The 20722-nt window shown below is 40.8% G+C and overlaps 1 protein-coding gene across 3 annotated transcripts in view; it reads right to left on the reverse strand.

Moving 5' to 3' along the window:
• Positions 1 to 1835: 1835 nt before the first annotated feature.
• The window catches only part of OSBPL2 (oxysterol binding protein like 2), a 76635-nt gene continuing 57748 nt past the window's right edge, over positions 1836 to 20722 (reverse strand). For all 3 annotated transcript variants that reach the window (XM_081322843.1, XM_081322842.1, XM_081322844.1), the window contains 7 exons: positions 20358 to 20465; positions 18965 to 19054; positions 14978 to 15101; positions 13278 to 13397; positions 11792 to 11915; positions 9453 to 9543; positions 1836 to 6497 (listed from right to left, as the gene is read on the reverse strand). In XM_081322843.1, coding sequence (XP_081178969.1) covers positions 6395 to 6497; positions 9453 to 9543; positions 11792 to 11915; positions 13278 to 13397; positions 14978 to 15101; positions 18965 to 19054; positions 20358 to 20465 — 760 coding nt within the window. In that variant the 3' untranslated portion in view covers positions 1836 to 6394. The remainder of the gene's footprint in view (positions 6498 to 9452; positions 9544 to 11791; positions 11916 to 13277; positions 13398 to 14977; positions 15102 to 18964; positions 19055 to 20357; positions 20466 to 20722) is intronic.

The following is a 20722-nucleotide window of genomic DNA, read 5'->3' on the forward strand; positions in this document are numbered from 1 at the left end:
GTCTGTTTGCTGGAAAAGGTAGCAATATAGGTAATCCTTGAACTACAACAACTGAGTCCAAAATGTCTGTTGCTAAGTGAGACAAGTTGTTGGGAGGAACTCTCCCGTTCAGGTCTTCCAGCCAGGATTCTCACAAGCGGCGCAGAGGAGAACAAATAGAATGTGAAGCTAGCTACTGGAAAGATAGCTCTAATCACGGAGATTAAAGTTGAGTGATAATTCAGCATGAATCCCTGGCTAGCTAGACAGAAAGGTCCTCAAACGTGAGTTCTTATACCCTTTCATGGTTTCCAAAATTGTCATTTCTGATTCGTGAGTTTAAAATTTGTCTTTTCTGATTTGTTGGTCAGTGTCTATTGTTGGGTTAATTTCTTTATCAATTCTGTCTAAAAAAAAGTGTTAATCTTTGCTCCAGGAGGGATCCGGTGTGATTATTTTATTGTTGTGTACCTTTTAGTGTTTCTATTCTAATTCTGTCGATCCTAATTGCTGTTAGCGGGTTCTGCATTCCTGTGGTTTAGACCAGGGCTTTTCAACTTTTTCACCCATTGTACCACTTTTAAGATATGGCGACATCCGAGTACCACCAGTCACCTAGCAAGGTGTCAAAAACTTGATGACCAAAAAAAAAAAGGAAAAAGTGATGAAGTACAGGTAGTCCTCAACTTACAACAGTTCGCTTAGTGACTGTTCGAAGTTACAATGGCACTGAAAAAAGTGCCCCCCAAGCCACAGCCGAGCAAGACACCTGCCTGCCTGCCCGGCGGCACTCTTCCTCCTGTCTGAGGTTTTCATTGTTGTGAGCATTTCTGTTGAGGATTGGCAGCGGGGGTGGGGTGGGGGGGTGTTTGGTGCTGATCCTGGCACTTCCGCTGAACCCTGACAGCACTGCAGCCCTTGCAGCTCCAGCCGTCTCTCGCTCAGGCTTCTGCGGTGCTGCCACTGGTTCAGCTCATTCCCCTCCCCCACTACCACTTTTCTAGGATGGTCGCGTACCACCTGCCAGGTGCCAGAGGTGGTACCCGTACCACTGGTTGAAAAGCCTTGGTTTAGAGTTGATATTTTGTAGCCAGTGTGTGTTAAGTGTCTGTTTAGTTTGTATTGGGTTCTTCCTGTATTTGCCAAAGTATTTTCTCTTTGGGGTGAGGATGGGGTGTCTTGCTCTCATCAAAATGAATTTTGCCCCAGTTCACTACCTTTCTTGCCACAGTTGTTAAGTGGATCACTGCAGTTGTTCAGTTATTAACACGGTTTTAAAGTGAGAGTGACTCTGGATTCCCCATTGACTCTGTCAGTCACAAAAGGGGATCACATGACCCCGGGACACTGCAACCATCATAAATATGAGTCAGTTGACAAGCAGCTAAAGTTTGATCACGGGGATGCTACAAGGGTAATACGTGTGGAAAACAGCCATAAATCTCTTTTTTCAGTGCTGTTGTAACTTCTGTCACTAAACAATTGTAAGTTGAGGACTACTTGCAGACCTGTGTTCACACAACATGCTTAAACCCAGGCTGAAGAAAACTCCCTCCTTAACTGTTCATACAATCTGAGACATGTTGCAAAACATCCATATTTGGTTGCCTAAATTGCCTCCTTCCTTAAAACTCTTGGCTTGCAAGGATTTGGGTTTCTCCCTCGATGGAGTATCCTGGGATAGGATTTCATGGTTACCTCTTATTGCATTACTGTTGTCACCCTCAAGGGGAAACCAGACGGAATCGAAGTGGGTATAATAAACCCGGGTCAGCGGATTCAAGGATGACCCGCTAGGAGAGCAGCTGATCCACTCATTTGTTGCAAGGGACAAAGCGAGGTCCAAAAACTCGGGGTCTTCTCCAAAACAGCCTTTATTTGCATTGACACTTTTTTTTAACATTTATGTCCACAAACCTGTACAGACTTCTCTAAAAAGGTAAATATGAATTTGTAATAGTTAATATAGATGGGTATTGACAGTCGTTAAATATTATAAAAATAAATCCATTTCACTAAAGCCTTTGACTTTTTAATATCCTCCAACATGTTCATGTAACATGGATAAGGCAAAAAACCACAGCCGGCATATTTTTGCCAGGAAGCGCTCTTGTTTGGGACAAGCCCCGTGGGAACTGACCTAAAAATTTGGAAGAGCACCACGGGGTGCTTCTCCGCAAGCCCACGGATCCCAAACAGGGCTTAGCCCCAGAAATTCCAGGTGGATTGTGCCATGTACTTTTCTTCTTATTATTAACAGGGATTATTAAGGGCAAAAAAAAAAGAGAACACAAAACAGGACAGCAGTAGCAGCAACAGTAGCGGAGAATGAGCGGGGAAATTAAAGCTGGTAACTGAGGCGTGTGCATTTTTTTTCCCTTTCCCCCACATGCTATCAACATCATAAAGATCATTTCTGTTAGAACTTTTTTGCTTTATAGGTATTTAAATATTGCTTTACTTTACAATTAAACCCAAACCACTTAAGGATTTTAAAGAGGCAACGTTACAGTAGATCATTTAAGTGAAGGATTAAAAACACGACATAAAGAGAACAGCCACATTTGCAACATTAAAACACACAGAATACAACAAACATAGAAAAACTGAAGAACTACACAGGCACCTGAACTATTAGGATTATTACAACAATGACTTTTTTTCAGGATTACAGGCTACCTGAGTGTCAACAGTTAGTAATCCAAAGCTTCTAAATTCTGGGTAAGCACTCTTTTCAGAAACTAATTCTAGATGGTACTGATTCACGTATTTGTATACAGTATTAACTTGCTAAAATAGACCTGTCTTATGCTTTAAAACGTATATTTATTAAGCTTTTCGTCTAATATCCTACTTTGAGGACCAAGGATTTTTAACGATGCCTAAGAGAAAGCACTCATGTATTGTTCCACCCCAAAACTATGCAAGGTGCAGTAGTAATAAACTTAAATTACGTTTATCAAACTCCTCAAAAAGGGCCATTTCTACCCTTTTCTCTTTACATGTAAAGGCTAACGGTGTAAATCAAATTATTATTAAGCAGGAATTTATACCTTTCGTTCTATTTTTTTATACTTTCCAGTTAATGTCCACTTGTCAGAGAATTTAATGAATTAGTAGTGTTCCATCGATCAAGCGTCTTGTTGAGGTGATCGAAAAATAACGCTCATCTGCAGGTTGCGTTGAGGAGAGCGAGGACTAGCAAAGGTTTGTGGACATGTTACGTTTCCGGTGGGATTTATTTCGGAACAGGAAGTTTCATCTTCATTTCCATAGCCTGCTGCTGTCTTGCTATTTTAGAAATGGACTAGTCTAGTGTGAGTCTTTGCGGTTATTTCTTGCTACGATAAGACTGCCTTTATTGTGAAGTCAGCCTAATAGCACAGCAAGAAAAGCTGTGCTTAATCCACCGTGTTTTATTTACTCCAGTGTCGCAATATAGCACGAGGCATGTGAATATGTAATTCTTCCCAATGCTGTAGAGTGAGGGGAAAACACCACTTTCTGCAAATTAAAAGTTTTGGGTGTCGACCCATAGTCCTGGAGTCAAGCTAATGTATGCACAAGCCTTAATTCAAACAAAGGTACCAAGGTAAACACAATGGAAATAAGCAGCCAAGAAAATAACTATTTTTTCCACATAAAAAAATATCTGCTTTAAGTTAATACCTATCTTAATATTTAACATGATTATTTATTTATTTTAAAAGTGCTCCCCCCCAATAGATGTGTCAAATGTAAGGCAGTGCTTAGGTTGTGAAGGTGGCGCTTATAATAAGTGCAGGTAAAAATGTAAACAAACTAAATGACTATCTTTTTCATAAGGAAAAAAACAATAATAATATAATTAAAGCTTTTAAGGTCATCAAACTTTAGTGTGTGCTTTAATTCTAATCTGTTCTGAAGCATTATATTTAGTATAGTACCCTGCAGTTGGTTAGAAAGGAAATATACATATATGTGGGAGAATGGACTTGCAGTTTAAGAATTATTTTCCAGTACAATTAATCATATACAGAGAAACAAATTAGCTAAGTTAATAGCCTCCCACTAATTTCTACTGGACAGCAGATTTTCTGCAGTCTTAATTTCACACTATTTTTGAAATGCAAGGCTCAGCCGGTCACCAAATCATGATCATATAGTACAGTATATGCCTCAGTTGGTGTAAAAGATAAGTCATGAAGACTTAATGCAAATGCATTTTCAGTAGAGAATGATTATACAAAAGATGAAATGAAAAATATTCACTCTTCCTTTAAAACCAGTTTTAATTTCAATTTAAAAGACTGCAAATTGGAATTTAAAAAAAAAAATCCCTTGCCATTTCTTAAAGAAAAAGGTCCAACTGTTTTAAAAGATTAATGTGACTCCTTCAAAATATTAATGCAACCCACCTGCATTTGTCACCTGGCTTAACCCTTTACAAAACTTTTACTAATAAAAGGAGATAGCGACTTAATCAAGGGAGAAAAAGTGAGTTTCTATTGTCCCCTATTTTCACGTTTCTGGGGTTAGAACCTGAAATACTATATCATAGCAGCTGATCTTTGTATAGCCTTACTGTTCAGATACTGAATTCAGTGGATTGTGAGAGCAATATAAACAGCCAATTCTGTAGTGGGTGTATAGTGTAAAAACTACCGCTGGAACCAATATTCACTGTTCCTACCAAAAAAACAGAAGGACCCAAGAATTTCTGGACTGGGATACATAATAGATAAATCAATGCACAGTGATTCGTGGGTAATGTATTATGAAGGAGAAGACATTATACAGCGAGACTACTATGATGCAAGTGATTTCAAGAGAGGGACCACTGAAACATTTTGAAGCCCTAATGCAGTAAATGAACATGAAGCTGCAATATGTAGCAAATTTAGAAAAACAACAACATAAAATTTAGAGTTAACTAGTGCTTGTCCAAATCAATTCTCTTAAAAAAAAGTATTTTATTGCCTCAAGTATTTTCATGCTACCTTTTTTTTTTGCTTGAAATGTTAATGAAAAATATTCAAATATTCCTGTATCATAGGCAAATGTTCATGGGACAATAATCCAATCTTTTTCATCTTTTCATTGTCCCTTTTAGATTATTATGCTCTTGCTGGTTTACCATTTAAAACAGCAAGGTAAAGTTATCTCCAATTTGGCAGATAATAATCTAGTAAATATTAACTTATCTATAACACCCACACATAGTCAATAACGTGTGTTAGAAATAAAAGAAAAACACTCTTTTCCCTCTCAATTCAAACAGCTCCAGAGTGACAGAGTTTTGACATGTTTAAAACTGCAAAGCCTACACTTATTCTCAAGGACATCCTACCAAGTGGAGATTCATTAAAAGCTTCTATTTGTATCATTCAGCATTGGACAGACTAAGAATCTGCTGTTCAAAAACCTGTTATCAGTTGTGATGCAAGCAAGTGCTTCAGAAAAAAGAGGCCAAAATAAATATGAACTTTTGCAGATGTATCCGAGGCAAACTGAATGGGGAAGAAAGATGCTCGTGTTATGAAATCAACGGGAAAATCAGTCTCCCAAACCGGAGCTGCCAACAAACACATTTCTAAACAAAGCAAGAAGTATGATTTCTTACATGATATTTACATGACATCCAAGTTCCTATAAATATCTCCAAAGCCACCTGGGTTTTTAAGACAAAATGTTTTCAAAACTTCAAACACACAAAAATTGGCTGTTATCCACACTTACAAACCAGCCCAACGTACGATGGGAGTAGTTCCTTTTTTAAAAACAAAATCACAGATGCCTCACTGAATCAATAAATCACAGGGCCGAAAGACTTGAGGCAAAATGGAGAAACTGCTCCTGAAAAATTAAGTCTATCTCGACTGTACGTTGTCAAACTTTTAAAAGTTAAAAGCGTTCAACAATTCCTGTGAATTTTAGTCACGCTGGATTCTTGCTAGAAACTTTTTCAATAGGGCCAGCTGTGTATCTCTTATGCTAAGGTGTTTCTGTGGCCTCCAAGTTATGAATACTTTAAAGATATCTTTTATTGTACAATTTTATTTTCAAAACAAAAAAAGTACCTATCTTTTCTTTTTTTAAGAAAGGAGCTATTTTCCCCACCGGTTTTAGTGAGTTAATCCTGGCCCAAAAAATAAAATAAAATAATAAAATATGAAATGATAAATTGAAGGAAGCTAACAAAAACATGCAAGCATCTTTCCCCAATTACATAATTTCATGTTGCAGCTTCAGGAAAATGAGTAACAGCACTTCAGTATTTTGGCAAATGTACATGACAAAACCTTGATCAGTGACTGATGATTTTCATTGCTTTAGGAAAAAATATATTATTTTCTTGTCATGACATAGCCCAATAGCCGCTGGACTCATTTAAGTCTACCAATTCTGGGCAAAAGAGCAACTGCATTCAGGGTTTTCAATAGATATCCGGACAATCGAAGAAATTTCTATCAAAATATCCTCCCGAATATAGCCAGTCAGCAGTCCCAGTATATGGATTAGTGCCTTGGTAAAACCATCTGGGGAGGGGAGGGGGAGGGAAACAAAAGTAGAAGAAAGGTAGTTAAATTCAGCAATACACAGTCCTCAACTTATGAACACAATTGACCTCAAAATTTCTATTGCTAAGCAAGACAGCTAAGTGAGTTTTGCCTATTTTTTTGCCACAATTAAGTGAATCACTGCAGTTGTTAAATGAATCATGTGGCCCTTAAAACAAAGCTGGCTTTCCTCATTGACTTTGCTTTTGTCAGAAGTCAGCAAGGAAGGTTACAAAATGTGATCATATCCAACATACCTTCCTCCCAATTTTCTCCACAACAACCACCTGTGAGGTAGGCTGGGCTGAGGGAGTGTCACCCAGCCAGCCTTCATGTCTAAGGCAGGATTAGAACTCATCGTCTCCTGGCGATTAGCCCACAGTCACCCAGCTGGCTTTCAGGGCTGAGATGGGACTTGAATGGTCTTTAATGTTTATTTACTTTAAAGTTTAGTTTAAACTTTTCTGCATTATCATCAATAGAAGAATGGCCAAAATGTCAGAGGAGAATTAACCATCCTCCTCGACAGGAAAATGAGATCCAGGGAACTATAGACTGTCGAGATTGATATCAATATGAAGGAAGATTCTAAAGCAGATCACAAAGCACTCAGTCTGAAAGCAACTTAGAAGCAGTTATGAATTCAAGGCTGGAGGGACAAGACTCAGCCCTTCAATTATTTTTTTAATTAAGCCCCTCCGAGGAAGGTATGAAGAGAGTGCTTTCCAAATTTGAATACAAAACAAAATTGGGTAGGACAGCGATCCTGAGAGACCGAAATCCAAAGTGGTCCTGAAAGGTTAAAAAATTGGGCTGAAAATACAGAACAGTATTTAAGCAGGGCAAATGCGAAATTCTTCGGTGGGAAATTAAATTCAATGCAGGATGTGGGAGACTTTAGCTGGGCAACAGTAGGGAGCTTCCCGATACTCCCATGTAACACCTCTTCTCCGTGAGCTGCATTGGCTTCCGGTTGCCCTCCGGGTGAGATTCAAGGTGCTGGTAATGACCTATAAAGCCCTAAATGGCTTGGGTCCGGACTATCTAAGGGAACACCTGCTGCCGGCATCATCTTCCCATCGTCCTATGTGCCCCCACAGGGAGGGCCTTCTCAGGGTACCGCCAGTTAATGGATGCTGGCGGGTTATTCCCAGGGGAAGGGCGTTCTCTGTGGGTGCGCCTGCCCTATGGAACCAACTACCCACAGAACTTAGGACTGCCCCCGACCTTCGCTCATTTCGCCGGGACCTGAAAACTTGGCTCTTCGATCTGTTTGGTCCAGACTGTGGGGTTGTTAATTTAACTGGGTTTTAGATTTACTCTTGGGGCTTGAATTTAATTTAATTGTTTTAATTGTTTTTAATTTTTTGTATTCATGGTTTTAACTGCCCTGTAAACCGCCCTGAGTCCTACGGGAATAGGGCGGTATACAAATCCAATAAAATAAATAAATAAAATAAATAAAAAAGCTTATCTTGGTTGTTGATTGCAAAATTGAGTTCAGGCTAGCCACGTGATGTGGCTGTAAAAAGACAAATGCAATTTCTCTCAAACCTAAGTTTATAAATTATGGGCAGAAACTGTTCTGCTTTACACTTTTATCGATCACATCTCAACTCAAGTATTACGTTCAGCTCCAAGGCTTTTGGGGGAAAATCCAGAGAGGAAGATTTAGGAAGGGCAGCGAGAATTATTAAGGGGCTAGAAATTTCAGCTGACAAAAAGAAGACTGGGTTGAGTGGGGAGAGAAATGATTGCTTTTTTTCCAGGTATTAAAAAAGTGTAAGAGAAATGAGCAGAGGGACAGGCCAGAAGAAGGAACAATAATTGGAATAATTAACAATAAAAGAAGGAACAAGCAGTCTGTGTTGCCTATTTGCCTCTTTAAATCTTTAGAAGGGAAGATCTGTAGCTCAGGGTTGAACTGCTCCTGGTGCTCTCCGAGCTCGGTTGTTTTCTTGCAGACCTTTCATTACCCAACTAGTATATAAAACAGAAAGGAAATCCCACTCTGTTCTAGCACTGAAAATGTTATCTAGTTGGGTAATGAAATGTCTACAGGAAACAGCCAAACGTAGAGAGCACCAAGGACCCCATTCTTTAATCTTCATTTTGCACATTCTTCCTATTGTAAAACAAAAAATTTAAGTTCTCTTTCTCTCTCTCTCTCTCACAGAGAGAGAGAGAGACAGAAAGAGAGACAGAGACAGAGAGACAGAGAGAGACAGAGCAAGAGAGAGAGATGCAAAGCAACTGAGGAAACCCCATTTTACTTTATACAGCAAATCATTCCTGACTGTGTCCCCCCCCAAAAAAAAAGGCTGCCTATCTCTTAATGGAAAGGCGTGAAGTTTAAAACGGAAAACATAAAAAAAAACACTTAGGTAAGATGAGAAAGAAGGTTGCCATGTGATGAGATTCTATATGATTTATGGAATCATTTGCCGGTTGAGCTCCGGATGGCGCCCAACCTTCGCTCCTTCCGACGCGATCTGAAGACTTATTTGTTCGAACAGGCCGGCCTGGCCTGATGGGGGATGGGTTTAGGTTTTATTGCTATTTTAAATGTATTTTAATCTACTGTTTTAACTTGGGCATCTTGTTTAATTCTTTTTTAGTTTTTGTATTCCTGTACTTTTATATGTTTGCCCTGTTCACCGCCCTGAGTCCTTCGGGAGAAGGGCGGTATACAAATAAAATTATTATTATTATTATTATTATTATTATATACTTCCTGGATCCAATCCGGGTCGGTCACCCAGGACCAAAAAGTTCTGGTGAGGGAGAGTCCGAAAGCCTGGAAGACTAAACCTCTGGTCCCGGTGACTGACCCAGATTATCCTGGGGTATTTTCCTGCATTAAATATAGAGTTCCTACTGCAGGCACCTAAAGGGATCAGCACGCTTCCCTATACTTCCAGGACAACGAATTACCTCGTCCTCCAGTCAATTTCCTCTTTTGCGCGATCCTTTCGAGCAGCTCTTTGCTTTTCTTCTAGCCTCTCTTTTTCTTTGCTTGCCAGATCTAACAGGTATTTCGAGAGATATTTTTTTAAACGAAAAAGGCAAAAAAAAAGTAAATGAAGACATTAAAAATTACAAACCACAACATAGAACACTTCATATTTATTTGTATACTCTTTCAATCATTATCCTGAACCTTCAGCTGTCTACTGAGAGTCAAGCCAGAGTTCTGACAAAATACTCAAGAGAAATAAAAATCTGCAATTATATAAATTATATATAAAGAATGGTTGCTGGAATTAGGTATGCCTAGTTTAATTGGAAAGAAGGACTAGGGGTGACATGATAGCAGTCTTCCAATATCTCAGGGGCTGCCCCAAAGAAAAGGGAGTCAAGCCATTCTCCAAAGCGCCTGAAGGCAGGACAAGAAGCAACGGATGGAAACTCATCAAGCAGAGAAGCAACCTAGAACTAAGGAGAAACTTCCTGATAGTTAAAACAATTAATCAGTGGAACGACTTGCCTCCAGATGTTGTGGATGCTCCATTTGTCTGAAATGGCACAGGGCTTCCTGCTTGAGCAGGGGGGTTGGACTAGAAGACCTCCAAGGTCCCTTCCAACTCTGTTATTCTGTTATTGGGTATGTGCAAAAGACCCATTTAACTTGAGGTATCTGACGAGCTGTCTCTTCCCAATGGAACTAGCCCATCCCAACGAAGAGGTCGGCTATGGATCCCGTTTGCTAAGGAATTCCAGTGGGTGGGGCCAAGGAGAAGAGTCTTTTTTGCTGTGGCCCCATCCCTGTGGAACGCTCTACCACTGAAGGTGACAACTTGGCCTTGGGGAAGGATATTAAAACTCGGGTTGACTTGAAGCTTTGGAGATGGGTATATACTGCTGGAGGTAGTTGACAGGGTAAGAAGACCTCATCCCCGTGCCATGCCTCTCTTAGTCTTCGTGTTTTGTATAGTTTAAAAATGTTTTATTTGCATAGTTTTCATATTTTAATTTTTTATAATCTGTTAGCCACCCAGAGTCTCATTATAGAGGAGATGGTTGGCATAAAAATATAATAAATAAATAATAACCATTAAGCCTTCCCATTCATGAAAACATCCCCACAATGGTAAGCTTCAAAACCATTAAAGAAGGAATTTGATAAGAGCTGATTAAAACAGAACACCGTGCACTCAACTGACAGATAACTCTGGCAGAAAAAGCCTGACCTCAAAGACATCAAGGCTTTGGTCTATCTCTAGCCCGTTATTTTTAACAATGAGAGTTTTAATTATAAGAGTTCATACCTGGAGCCTTAAAAAAGGATTATACAATTTGTATATGAGAACTGTAACAGAATAACAAGAGTTGGAAGGGACCTTGGAGGTCTTCTAGTCCAACCCCCCTGCTCAGGCAGGAGACCCTATACCATTTCAGACAAACGGTTGTCCAATCTCCTCTTGAAAGCTCCTCCAGTGTTAGAGTATCCACAATGTCTGAAGGCAAAGCCATTCCACTGATTAATGGTTCTCACTGTCAAGAAACTTCTCATTATTTCTAGTTTGGTTCTCTCCTTGATTAGCTCCCATCCATTGCTTCTTGTCCTGCCTTCAGGTGCTTTGAAATTATAACTGTTTTTCTAAATATCTAGAACATGTTCCTACCATTTACCCTTCGGTAAATTCCCTTGTTCTAAAATAGGTTCACAACTTCTACCAGACTCAGTGCATGCCACGACTGCCCTTCAAACAGCAGTATCTTCAAACAGTACCGTGTTTCCCACAATATAAGACCCAACTGGAAAATAAGCCCTAGCATGATTTTTCAAAATGCTCATAATATAAGCCCCCCCCCAAAGCCCCACTTAAAACAGATGTATTTAGTATCGCATTTTCCCGAAAATAAGACCTAACAGGAAAATAAGCCCTAATGCGTCTTTTGGAACAAAAATTAACATAAGACCCGGTCTTATTTTCGGGGAAACTGGTAATACTATGGCCATGATACCAACTACATTTAATGTGATTAGCCTCAAGCACAGTTAATATGATTCTTCTCCCTTCATAAATGCATTTTTCCCCTCATCCATCACATTAAAAATTCCAATTTTATAACAAGGTCTAGTGGTTTAGAGAGTGTGCTCAACACTTTGGGGGTATCAGGATGGACCCATCAAATTCAAAGGGTCAAACCATCCTTGGAATGTACAGAAGAGAATAAGATACAAGGGCATCAACTCGGTAAGAAAAACATAAGCTTTGCTTAAGGTTTCTAATCTGCGAGGGCAATGCCTGCCTGTATATCACACATACCTATCTCTCCATTTTCCATATGCCTTATGTCTGGTCTTAACCGACAGTCAGTAGGAGCCAGTATATCTTCCATGCCCTTCTCCAATTCATTAAGAGTGACAGCAAAATTGGTGAAATTGTACATCTGAAAGCAGAAACAGGAATGTAAACACACAGCACATAGTATAGGTCAGTGGTGGTGAACCTTTTGGAGACTGAGTGCCCAAACTGCAACCCAAAACCCACTTTTGTATCGTCGGGCGCCGAGTGGGTGTGGCCCATTGGCTGAGCATGGCCCATTGGCTGGGCGTGATTGCGGTGGTAATGGCAGATTGGGTGGGACTAAAAAGCTCAATCAATTCCAACTTTGCGAGATCTTTTTTTCCCCACGAAAAGTTGAAATTGATTGATTGATTGAACCTTTTTTTTTGCGCACGGCAGCGAAGGCCTAAAGCGAAAAGGTTTTATAAAACCCAGCTGAAGGCCTAGGAGTGGGGCGAGGGCATGCGTGCCTACAGAGAGGGCTCTGCGTGCCACCTGTGGCACACATGCCATAGGTTCGCCACCACGGGTATATCTCATCTTCCTCTCTAAGAGCCTTGAGTGAGTTGGATAGCCATATAGATTTTCTTAATAAATAAATATTAACTATGCACATTTATTATTAACTAATACATAGAATAAAAATATTTGTGCTAACTGAATTTATGAAGTGTATTCTACGAGGACCTGGGATTGCATCATTTTTGTTTACTGGATTACAATCTGGTACCTCTATTGGGTGGCTAGACTTATTACAAATATATGAATTTATCATCCTATCAGCTTAACCTACTGTATCAACCTACTATACAACGTGGCACTTAATAAAGATACTCTCTTGTCTCCCTCAATCTTTAATTTGGTTTCTTCTGTGACATCATCTTTAAATTAATAAAGGCACAGTGGCACTCAGCACTGCATACAAATTGTTCTAATATGCCAATGTTATTAATATGGTTTTGCTTGATAACTATGTAAATTGCATGTTCAAATGACACAGCAATATTTTACATTCTGATTTTGTTATGAATTGCAGTAAGTCTAATTTGACTGCCTTTTCCATCTACTATATCTATATATTTGGAAGGAAGGGTCAACCATTGCAAAACCCTGAAGGACCATATTAGCGACAGATGGAGAACATACATATCTCGGTGAATGCTGAAAGGTGACCCTAACCCGCTGGCACAAAATCGAAATATCTATAGACTACTATGGAAGAGATTCAACTTAATATCAATTCCATCCGAGTTGCAAGAAAACCCACGGCTAATAAGCAATTTTACAGCAGCAGAATTAACACTTCTTCCAAGTATTTTACAACCTCTGATCCTTTATTTATTCATAGAACTTGAACATTCTAAAAGGAAATACATAATTTTTTCCCCCCTAATGTACTGATGTGCTTTCGGTCAAGTACATAATTATATGTAAAAATCCACTTCCAATATTCGGAGCAGCTCACCTGTGAAGAATTTGATGGCCTTGAGCTTATCCTCCAAAGTAGCTTACTACCAGGTATAACTTGCACAGTTTCTTGAATCTCTGGCATATCATCCGCGTCATCATTTTCAGGGTCATCTCTCTTAAAATGAAGTAATTAGGTGTGTTCAATCAAAAGAGCATGAAGGAACTTCTGAACTACTACTTTCAAGCCATGCATGGCTTCCATTGAGGCACAACGCTTCCTGGGTCCTTAAACCAAAGGTTCTGGAGACCTTAAAACAGCAAGCTATGAAATTAAGGCAAAATGTTTCCAAACTTGGCAACTTTTAAGACTCATGGACTTCAACTCCCAGAATTCCTCACCCAGCCATGTTGGCTTCCTTGGCAAGTTCTGAGAAACTGAAGTCCACAAGTCTTAAAAGTTGCCAAGTGTGGAGACCTCCGATTGAAGGGCTCCCAACTCTTTCCCAACCTTATCCAATTTGGATATCCTTGGGGGGAGGATTTAAAAACCACAAGGCCAATTTAGAAAAGGAAATGGGAAGAAGAATGGGGAAAGACGGAGCTTCCATGTTCATTTATGGCACAATGAACTGTAGAAGCCACGACACGTAGGCTCCATCTCCTTCTCATTCCCTGCAGCGCAGAAACTTCATTACATTAATCTTCTCAGGCTGAGCTATGTTATTCAAATCAGGGAGGGAAAAAACCAGTAACTAACATTAACCAGTTAAAGGGAGGAAAGTAAAAAGAAGCAAAGGACAGCTGGTTCCCATCATCCCTGTTAATTTTACTTCTCCGTATTTTTCTATCCTTAAAATTCATCTTTGCTTCAGCCACGCCATATAGACCATGTCATTCATTGCCTCTTATTCATTAAAATCCCCTCTCTCTCATCCTTGCCAACGTCTGCTCCTACTTTGGCTCTCACTCTTGTACTATTTGTCACAATCCCCCACACTCACAAGGGCCATCTCTTCTTTCAGTTTCACCCACTTTGCCTTCTCATTTTATCAACCACTGTTCTAAATTGCAATGAACTGCAGAAGGGAGAAACGATGTATACCATTTCTTGCCTTTGGCAATATGGGCAGCATGTAAGTTTAATAAATAAATAAAGATTTCCATATACAGGCAAACCTCAACTTACAACCAGTCAGTTGGCAACCATTCAAAGTTACAGTGGACCTCCCCGAGCTAATTATGACCCCCCCCATTCAAAGTTGCAAGGCCAGCCCCCTCGCCCTGCAGTCAACATTTATTGGGTGCTCAGCAACCAACTGCATTTATGGCCATTTGTAGCTGTCCCACAGTCAACATGACCACAATTTATGACCGGTGTTTACTTATGATTTCTGGCAAAAGAAAACCCCTTGCGGACAATGGATTTGTTTAATGACTGCAACGCTGGGCTTTGTGACTGCTGCAAAAATGGTTGCAAAATGGGTACAGTCAGTGACGACTTGCTTAATGATTGGCGTATTTACAACAATAATTCTAGGCTCCAATAGGGCCATAAATCAAGGACTAGCTGTAATTCCCGACTGCCCTGGACAGCACCTTGAATAACCCCAGAATTTATCAAGGTAAAGATGACACCCTTATCGTAACCTAAGCAACAATCATCCCATTTGCACCGTATCCTGTTTAGAAAACAATTTTCTTAAAAAAGAAGTGCAAGCTTCTTCTTTTTTCTTTTCTTTTTTTCATAAAACGTACCGGCTTTGGTTTTTTCTGATCGCCACCTTTTCTCTCGTTCTTCTTGTAGTTTTCGTAAGAGTAAGGATCAATACACCACAAACATTCTGTCCATTTCCCATAGATCACTGAGAGTTTCTTCTTACTGTTTTTAAAAGATATTTTAGTTTACTCAAGATTCTGTAAATTTCCAGCTTAATTAACATCGGATAGAATCTAACTCAGCTCTAACAGCACAAATGAAATATGCACGAGTCTTAACATGGGCTTATGAGATTAACCTTTCTAATATGAAGGAATGTCACCCTTAGCTACCGACACGGTAATGTTATTTTTCTTTCCCACATCAGATGATCTGGAATAGCAGTGGCAAAAAAAAAAAAACCCAAGGTGACCTGAAAAGTTATCATTATCTGCCATTTGCTGGAAAGAACCTCAAAACATAGAACACAACTTCTAGCAGCTTTCAACACACTTTCACCTTAAGTTCACACTTTCCACAAACTGGCTTTTTTTTTTTTTGCAAAACTATAGTTAAATTATAAATGTTTTAAGAGGAAAACGTAGTTATTTCCAAGGCAGTAGAAATCTAGAAATTAAAATTAGGTGAGGAAAATAATTGTTATAGAAAAATGGATGGGGTGGGTGGGATGACAAATTATAAGGCAATCACAATTCCTTCATATTCCAGAACCGGTAATAAAATTCACTGTTGAGGTTCTGATTTTTTTTATTATGCGTTGAGGTAGTCCTCAACGTAAGACCACAACTGAGCCCCCAAATTTCCACTGCTAAGCAAGACAGTGGTTAGGTGAGTTCTGCCCCATTTTGTGACCTGTCTTGCCACAGTTGTTAAGTGAATCACTGCAGTTGTTAAGTTAGCACCGAGGCTGTTAAATAAATCCTGCTTCCCCACTGACTTTATCAGAAGGTCGCAAAAAAAAAAGTAACCACATGACACTGGGACACTGCAGCTGTCATAAATATGAGCCAGTTGCCAAGTATCTGAATTTTAATCACGTGACCATGGGGATGGTGCAACGGTCGCAAGTGCGAAAAACAGTCCTAAGTAATTTTTTTCAGACCATGGAACCTGACTGTTTTAGAAAAGAAAGTTCTGGAACCTCTGATCAAGAGGGGTGGGGAACTTCTGAATGTTGGATGACAAGCTCAGCCCTTTTCCCCAGAGTGACCAAGAAGGAAAAAACTCTCCACTTCAGTCCCTTATGGAAAGCGCTTTTTCCTTATCAGTCCTGAAGAGCTCATTCAAGTCTTCATGGCACCCAGTTTGAAAAACCCCAAACTCTAGAATAGTATAGGTCAGGGGTAGGCCACCTTGGCTCTTTTATGACTCGTGGACTTCAACTCCCAGAATTCCTGAGCCAGCCATGCTGAGGGGAAAGGGAGAGGTTTCCAAGCTGAGCCATGCTGGGTCAGGAATTCTGGGAGTTGAAGTCCACGAGTCATAAAAGAGCCAAGGTTGCCTATCCCTGAGGTAATGCTTAACTAATACACTGAAATGCCCTAGACCAGGGGGTAGGCAACCTTGGCTCTTTTATGACTCGTGGACTTCAACTCCCAGAATTCCTGAACCAGCCATGCTGAGGGGAAAGGGAGAGGTTTCTAAGCTGAGCCATGCTGACTCAGGAATTCTGGGAGTTGAAGTCCACGAGTCATAAAAGAGCCAAGGTTGCCTATCCCTGAGGTAATGCTTAACTAATACACTGAAATGCTCTAGACCAGGGGGTAGGCAACCTTGGCTCTTTTATGACTTGTGGACTTCAACTCCCAGAATTCCTGAACCAGCCATGCTGAGGGGAAAGGGAGAGGTTTCCAAGCTGAGCCATGCTGGCTCAGGAATTCTGGGAGTTGAAGTCCACGAGTCATAAAAGAGCCAAGGTTGCCTGCCCCTGGTATAGTTATTTATTTATTGCATTTAGTTAGACCTCAACTTATGACCGGGCTTTCCTTCGGGCTATTTATGACCCAGTTTCAATGTTCCAACAGTCAGAGGCCCTCTGGGGTCACATGACCGAACTTCAATTCTTGTGCAGGTTCTGAGGTTTTGCTTGATAAAAAAAAATACAGAAAACCGGAAGTTGCCTTTAAGCTTTACGTTTTTATTCAGCTGAACAAAGACGGGCTCCTCTAAAAGACAGAAGCCCCGAATGACAAGAAACCCTTGTATTTATTCTTTCTGATTACATAAGCAATCCACCCAGCAAAGCTGACACACGTAAGATAAAGATTTCACTCAGTAAGTGTTGTGATTCAGGGTCAGCCTGTGGGTTCGGCAGTTGGGCCGGATGACTCAGAGGAGGAGGAGGAGGGGGGTGTTGAAGAACTTGCTGATGATGGCTTTGAGGCTCTGCAGAGCCCCCAGCCAGGCCCCTCCCACCTGGTGGAGACCCAGCTGTGTGAGCCTGACAGCATGGATGAAGATGACCCACAGCTGGCCCTGTTCAAGGACGCCCGACGCAGGAGGCAGTCAAGTAGGAGTAAACAGAGGAAGGCAATGGAGCTCCTCGGAAGGAGGCACAGAGAAGCCACGCCCTGAACTCTATATAAGGGGAATGTGTGGGAGGGCTGGTTTGCTGAAGGCAACCGCTTGGATTGTTCCTGCTTCTTAGCTCGTGTTTTATGGTTGGTGTCTTGTCTTGCTCTTGTTTTATGTGAATAAATTTGGCAGGCTTTATTCCAGCCTCTTGCCGTTTGTAAAGGGGTCGTCCCTGCTTTTGCTGCAGGGCCGGTAGCAGGCTGGTACAGAACAGTAAGTCTGCCACACTCTAGATAAGAATGGAGAAAGCAAAAGCAGCTAAAAACGTTCCCGTTTGGGTGTTTCCCTAAAGACATTGTATGTTCCCGGGTGGGTTAGGACATTGGGTGTTTTCCTTGCTGTCCTTTCATGACCCTACATCCATGACTCTGCAAGTACCCAAAGACAGCAGGGCCATCTGCACATATTCACAATTGATACTTCCTATGCTGTCCCCTAATTCCGGGTCAACACAATCACTCGGCAACACACTCCCATTTGTGACTCTTGGCAGCGTCCCACGGTCGTTGTCACCACATTTTACAACCGTTTTGCCAAAATCTGGCAAAACTAATCCCACAGCAAACAGACGGTTCACTGAACGACTGAAGGATTCACTGAACAAACATTAAGTCTCTGCTTAATGACCACAAGAAAGCTTGTAATATCATGTCAGTCACAGGACTGACCTGTTTTGCTACCCGTCGTTGAGTTATAACTCCAATGAGGCAGGCTTCCTTACAGTCGTATGTCAAGGACTACCTGTCATGAAACTCAGCTATTGGAGAAATACGAAAGACTCTGTACACTGCTATTTCCTCAGAAATTGGTACAGACTTCTGTATGCTTCTTTTCTGTAGAGCAAATTGGAAAGTTTTTCCATGTGGGAAGATAGTGTATAACCAGGGGGGGGTCTTCAAACTTGGCCCTTTTATGACTAAAAAAAAAGGTAAAAGGTTCCCCCGCCCATGCGTGCTAGTCGTTTCCGACTCTAGGGGCCGGTGCTCATCTCCGTTTCAAAGCCGAAGAGCCAGCACTTGTCCGAGGACGTCTCCATGGTCATGTGGCCGGCATGACTAGACGCCAAAGGCGCACGGAGCGCTGTTACCTTCCCACCGGAGTGGTTCCTATTTTTCTACTTGCATTTTTACGTGCTTTCAAACTGCTAGGTTGGCAGAAGCTGGGACGAGTAACAGGTGCTCACTCTGCTACGCGGCACTCGGGATTCGACCCGCCAAACTGCCGACCTTCTGATCGACAAGCTCAGCGTCCTAACCCACTGAGCCACCGCGTCCCTTTTTATGACTAGTGGACTTCAACTGGGAGTTGAAGTCCACAAGTCATAAAAGCGCCAAGTTTGAAGACCCCTGACTTAAGATTCATTCACCCCTCCCCCTGGGCAGAGGCTGGACTAGAGGACCTCCAAGGTCCTTTCCAGCCCTATGATTCTATGATTCAGATAGATCACTTACTTTTTGTCCTGAACGTAGCCCTCTATTCTGTGAAGCTCTTTACCAAACAGCCCACATGGCTTAAAGTTAAGAATACATTTATCTCCAGTACTATAAAAAGAAAAAAGAAAATAAGTTGCAAAATGCTATGGTCTCATAGCAAAAAAAACAAAAACAAAAAACACACACACCTTCTCCCCAGTCCGTATCTGCATCATTTGATTTGATTTATTTATTTTTATTTGTATCCCGCCTTTTATTATTTTTTTACAAATAAAATTCCAGGCAGCGAACATATCGAACCCAGCTTCCCCAGCTTGTTTTCCCCACAACAACCCCGTGAGACGGATCTGGGATGCAGAGAACGTCTGGACCAAAATCACCCAGCTAGCTTTTATGGCTAAGGCAGGACTAGAATTCCCAGTCTCTAGCCTGGTGCCTCAACCGTTAGACCAAACTGGCTCTCTGTTTTTGTTTTTTAAATCCCATTTATATCCCGCCCTTCTCTGAAGACTCAGGGCGGCTTACAATTTAAGCACAAACCAATGTGCTTAGCAATAGCCTTCATTCTATGTATGTGCCTGCTTATTAGGGCTTTCGCCGCCCCCCAAGCGGCATTATTACAAAGTCAGCTTATTGCCCCCAACAATCTGGGTCCTCATTTTACCTACCTCGGAAGGATGGAAGGCTGAGTCAACCTTGAGCCTGGTGGGACTCGAACCTGCACTAATTGCAGGCAGCTGGTGTTACTTAAGGAGGCATTAGCCCACTGCTCCACCAAGGCTCCTGTTTGTCTGTCTCTCTCACAATGTTGCTAATCACTGTGCTCTTGATTATCGCAACCACTGACGGGCAGTTTTACCGCCATTTGGAAGAAAGGGCCAGTTCTTCCAGAGAAAGGGGGGGGGGGAAGAGACAAAAATATAACAGCAGATATGTACAAGGCCATCTTCACACCTAGATGGATGCTCAACACTGTGCTCAGTGACAAAGGACAGCAGAACTTAAACTGGTTTCTTTTTTAAACACTATTTCAAACCCCACTGAATTTAAAAAACAATATTGTAGCCTGCATTAGAAGCACTTTTTTATTGCAAAAGTGTTTGCACCCAACTCCTAAACAATTTACTGCAGTTGAGAAGCTTTAAAATTTCTACAGGAAGGTTGCAGAAAAGCTTCAGCGGTAGCAGAAATTTCTTACATATTCCGCCCCTGTGTTAGAAAGAAATATAATAATACTTTAACGCAGGCTCATCTCTTCCCACACAAACAGAAGGGAGATATTAAAATTCCACAGAAACAAATCTTTATCCCAAACTGCTTCTGCCAACAGGCAGAACCAGATAGACACAACTTCAAGTGGATATATATTACATTTGACAGAACACCAAATGTCATATAAATGAAAATTTACCTGTGATTTATAATTTCTACTGTTCCATACTGTTCTATCCAGAGCTTGCCAATAATTACATTATGTACACAACAGGTAGGATTACACCAAGTGTAAGCTTCTCGGTGTCTGTAAGTGAAGAAAAGAAGGTTGATCAGATGCTTGGAAAATAAAATAAAATAAAATAATAAAATAAAATAAAATAATAAAAATATATAAAAATATAAACAAGAGACATAAAACCTGATTATAGTTAGTCCTTGACTTACAGCCATTCATTTAGTGATCATTCCAAGTTATAACGGATAGAAAAAGGTGATTTATGACAATGTTTCACACTAATGACCATCCCCTTGGTCACATGATCAAAATTCTGGTGCTTTGGC

Source organism: Vipera berus, assembly GCF_964194415.1.
Source record: "Vipera berus genome assembly, chromosome: 3".
NCBI lineage: Eukaryota > Metazoa > Chordata > Lepidosauria > Squamata > Viperidae > Vipera > Vipera berus.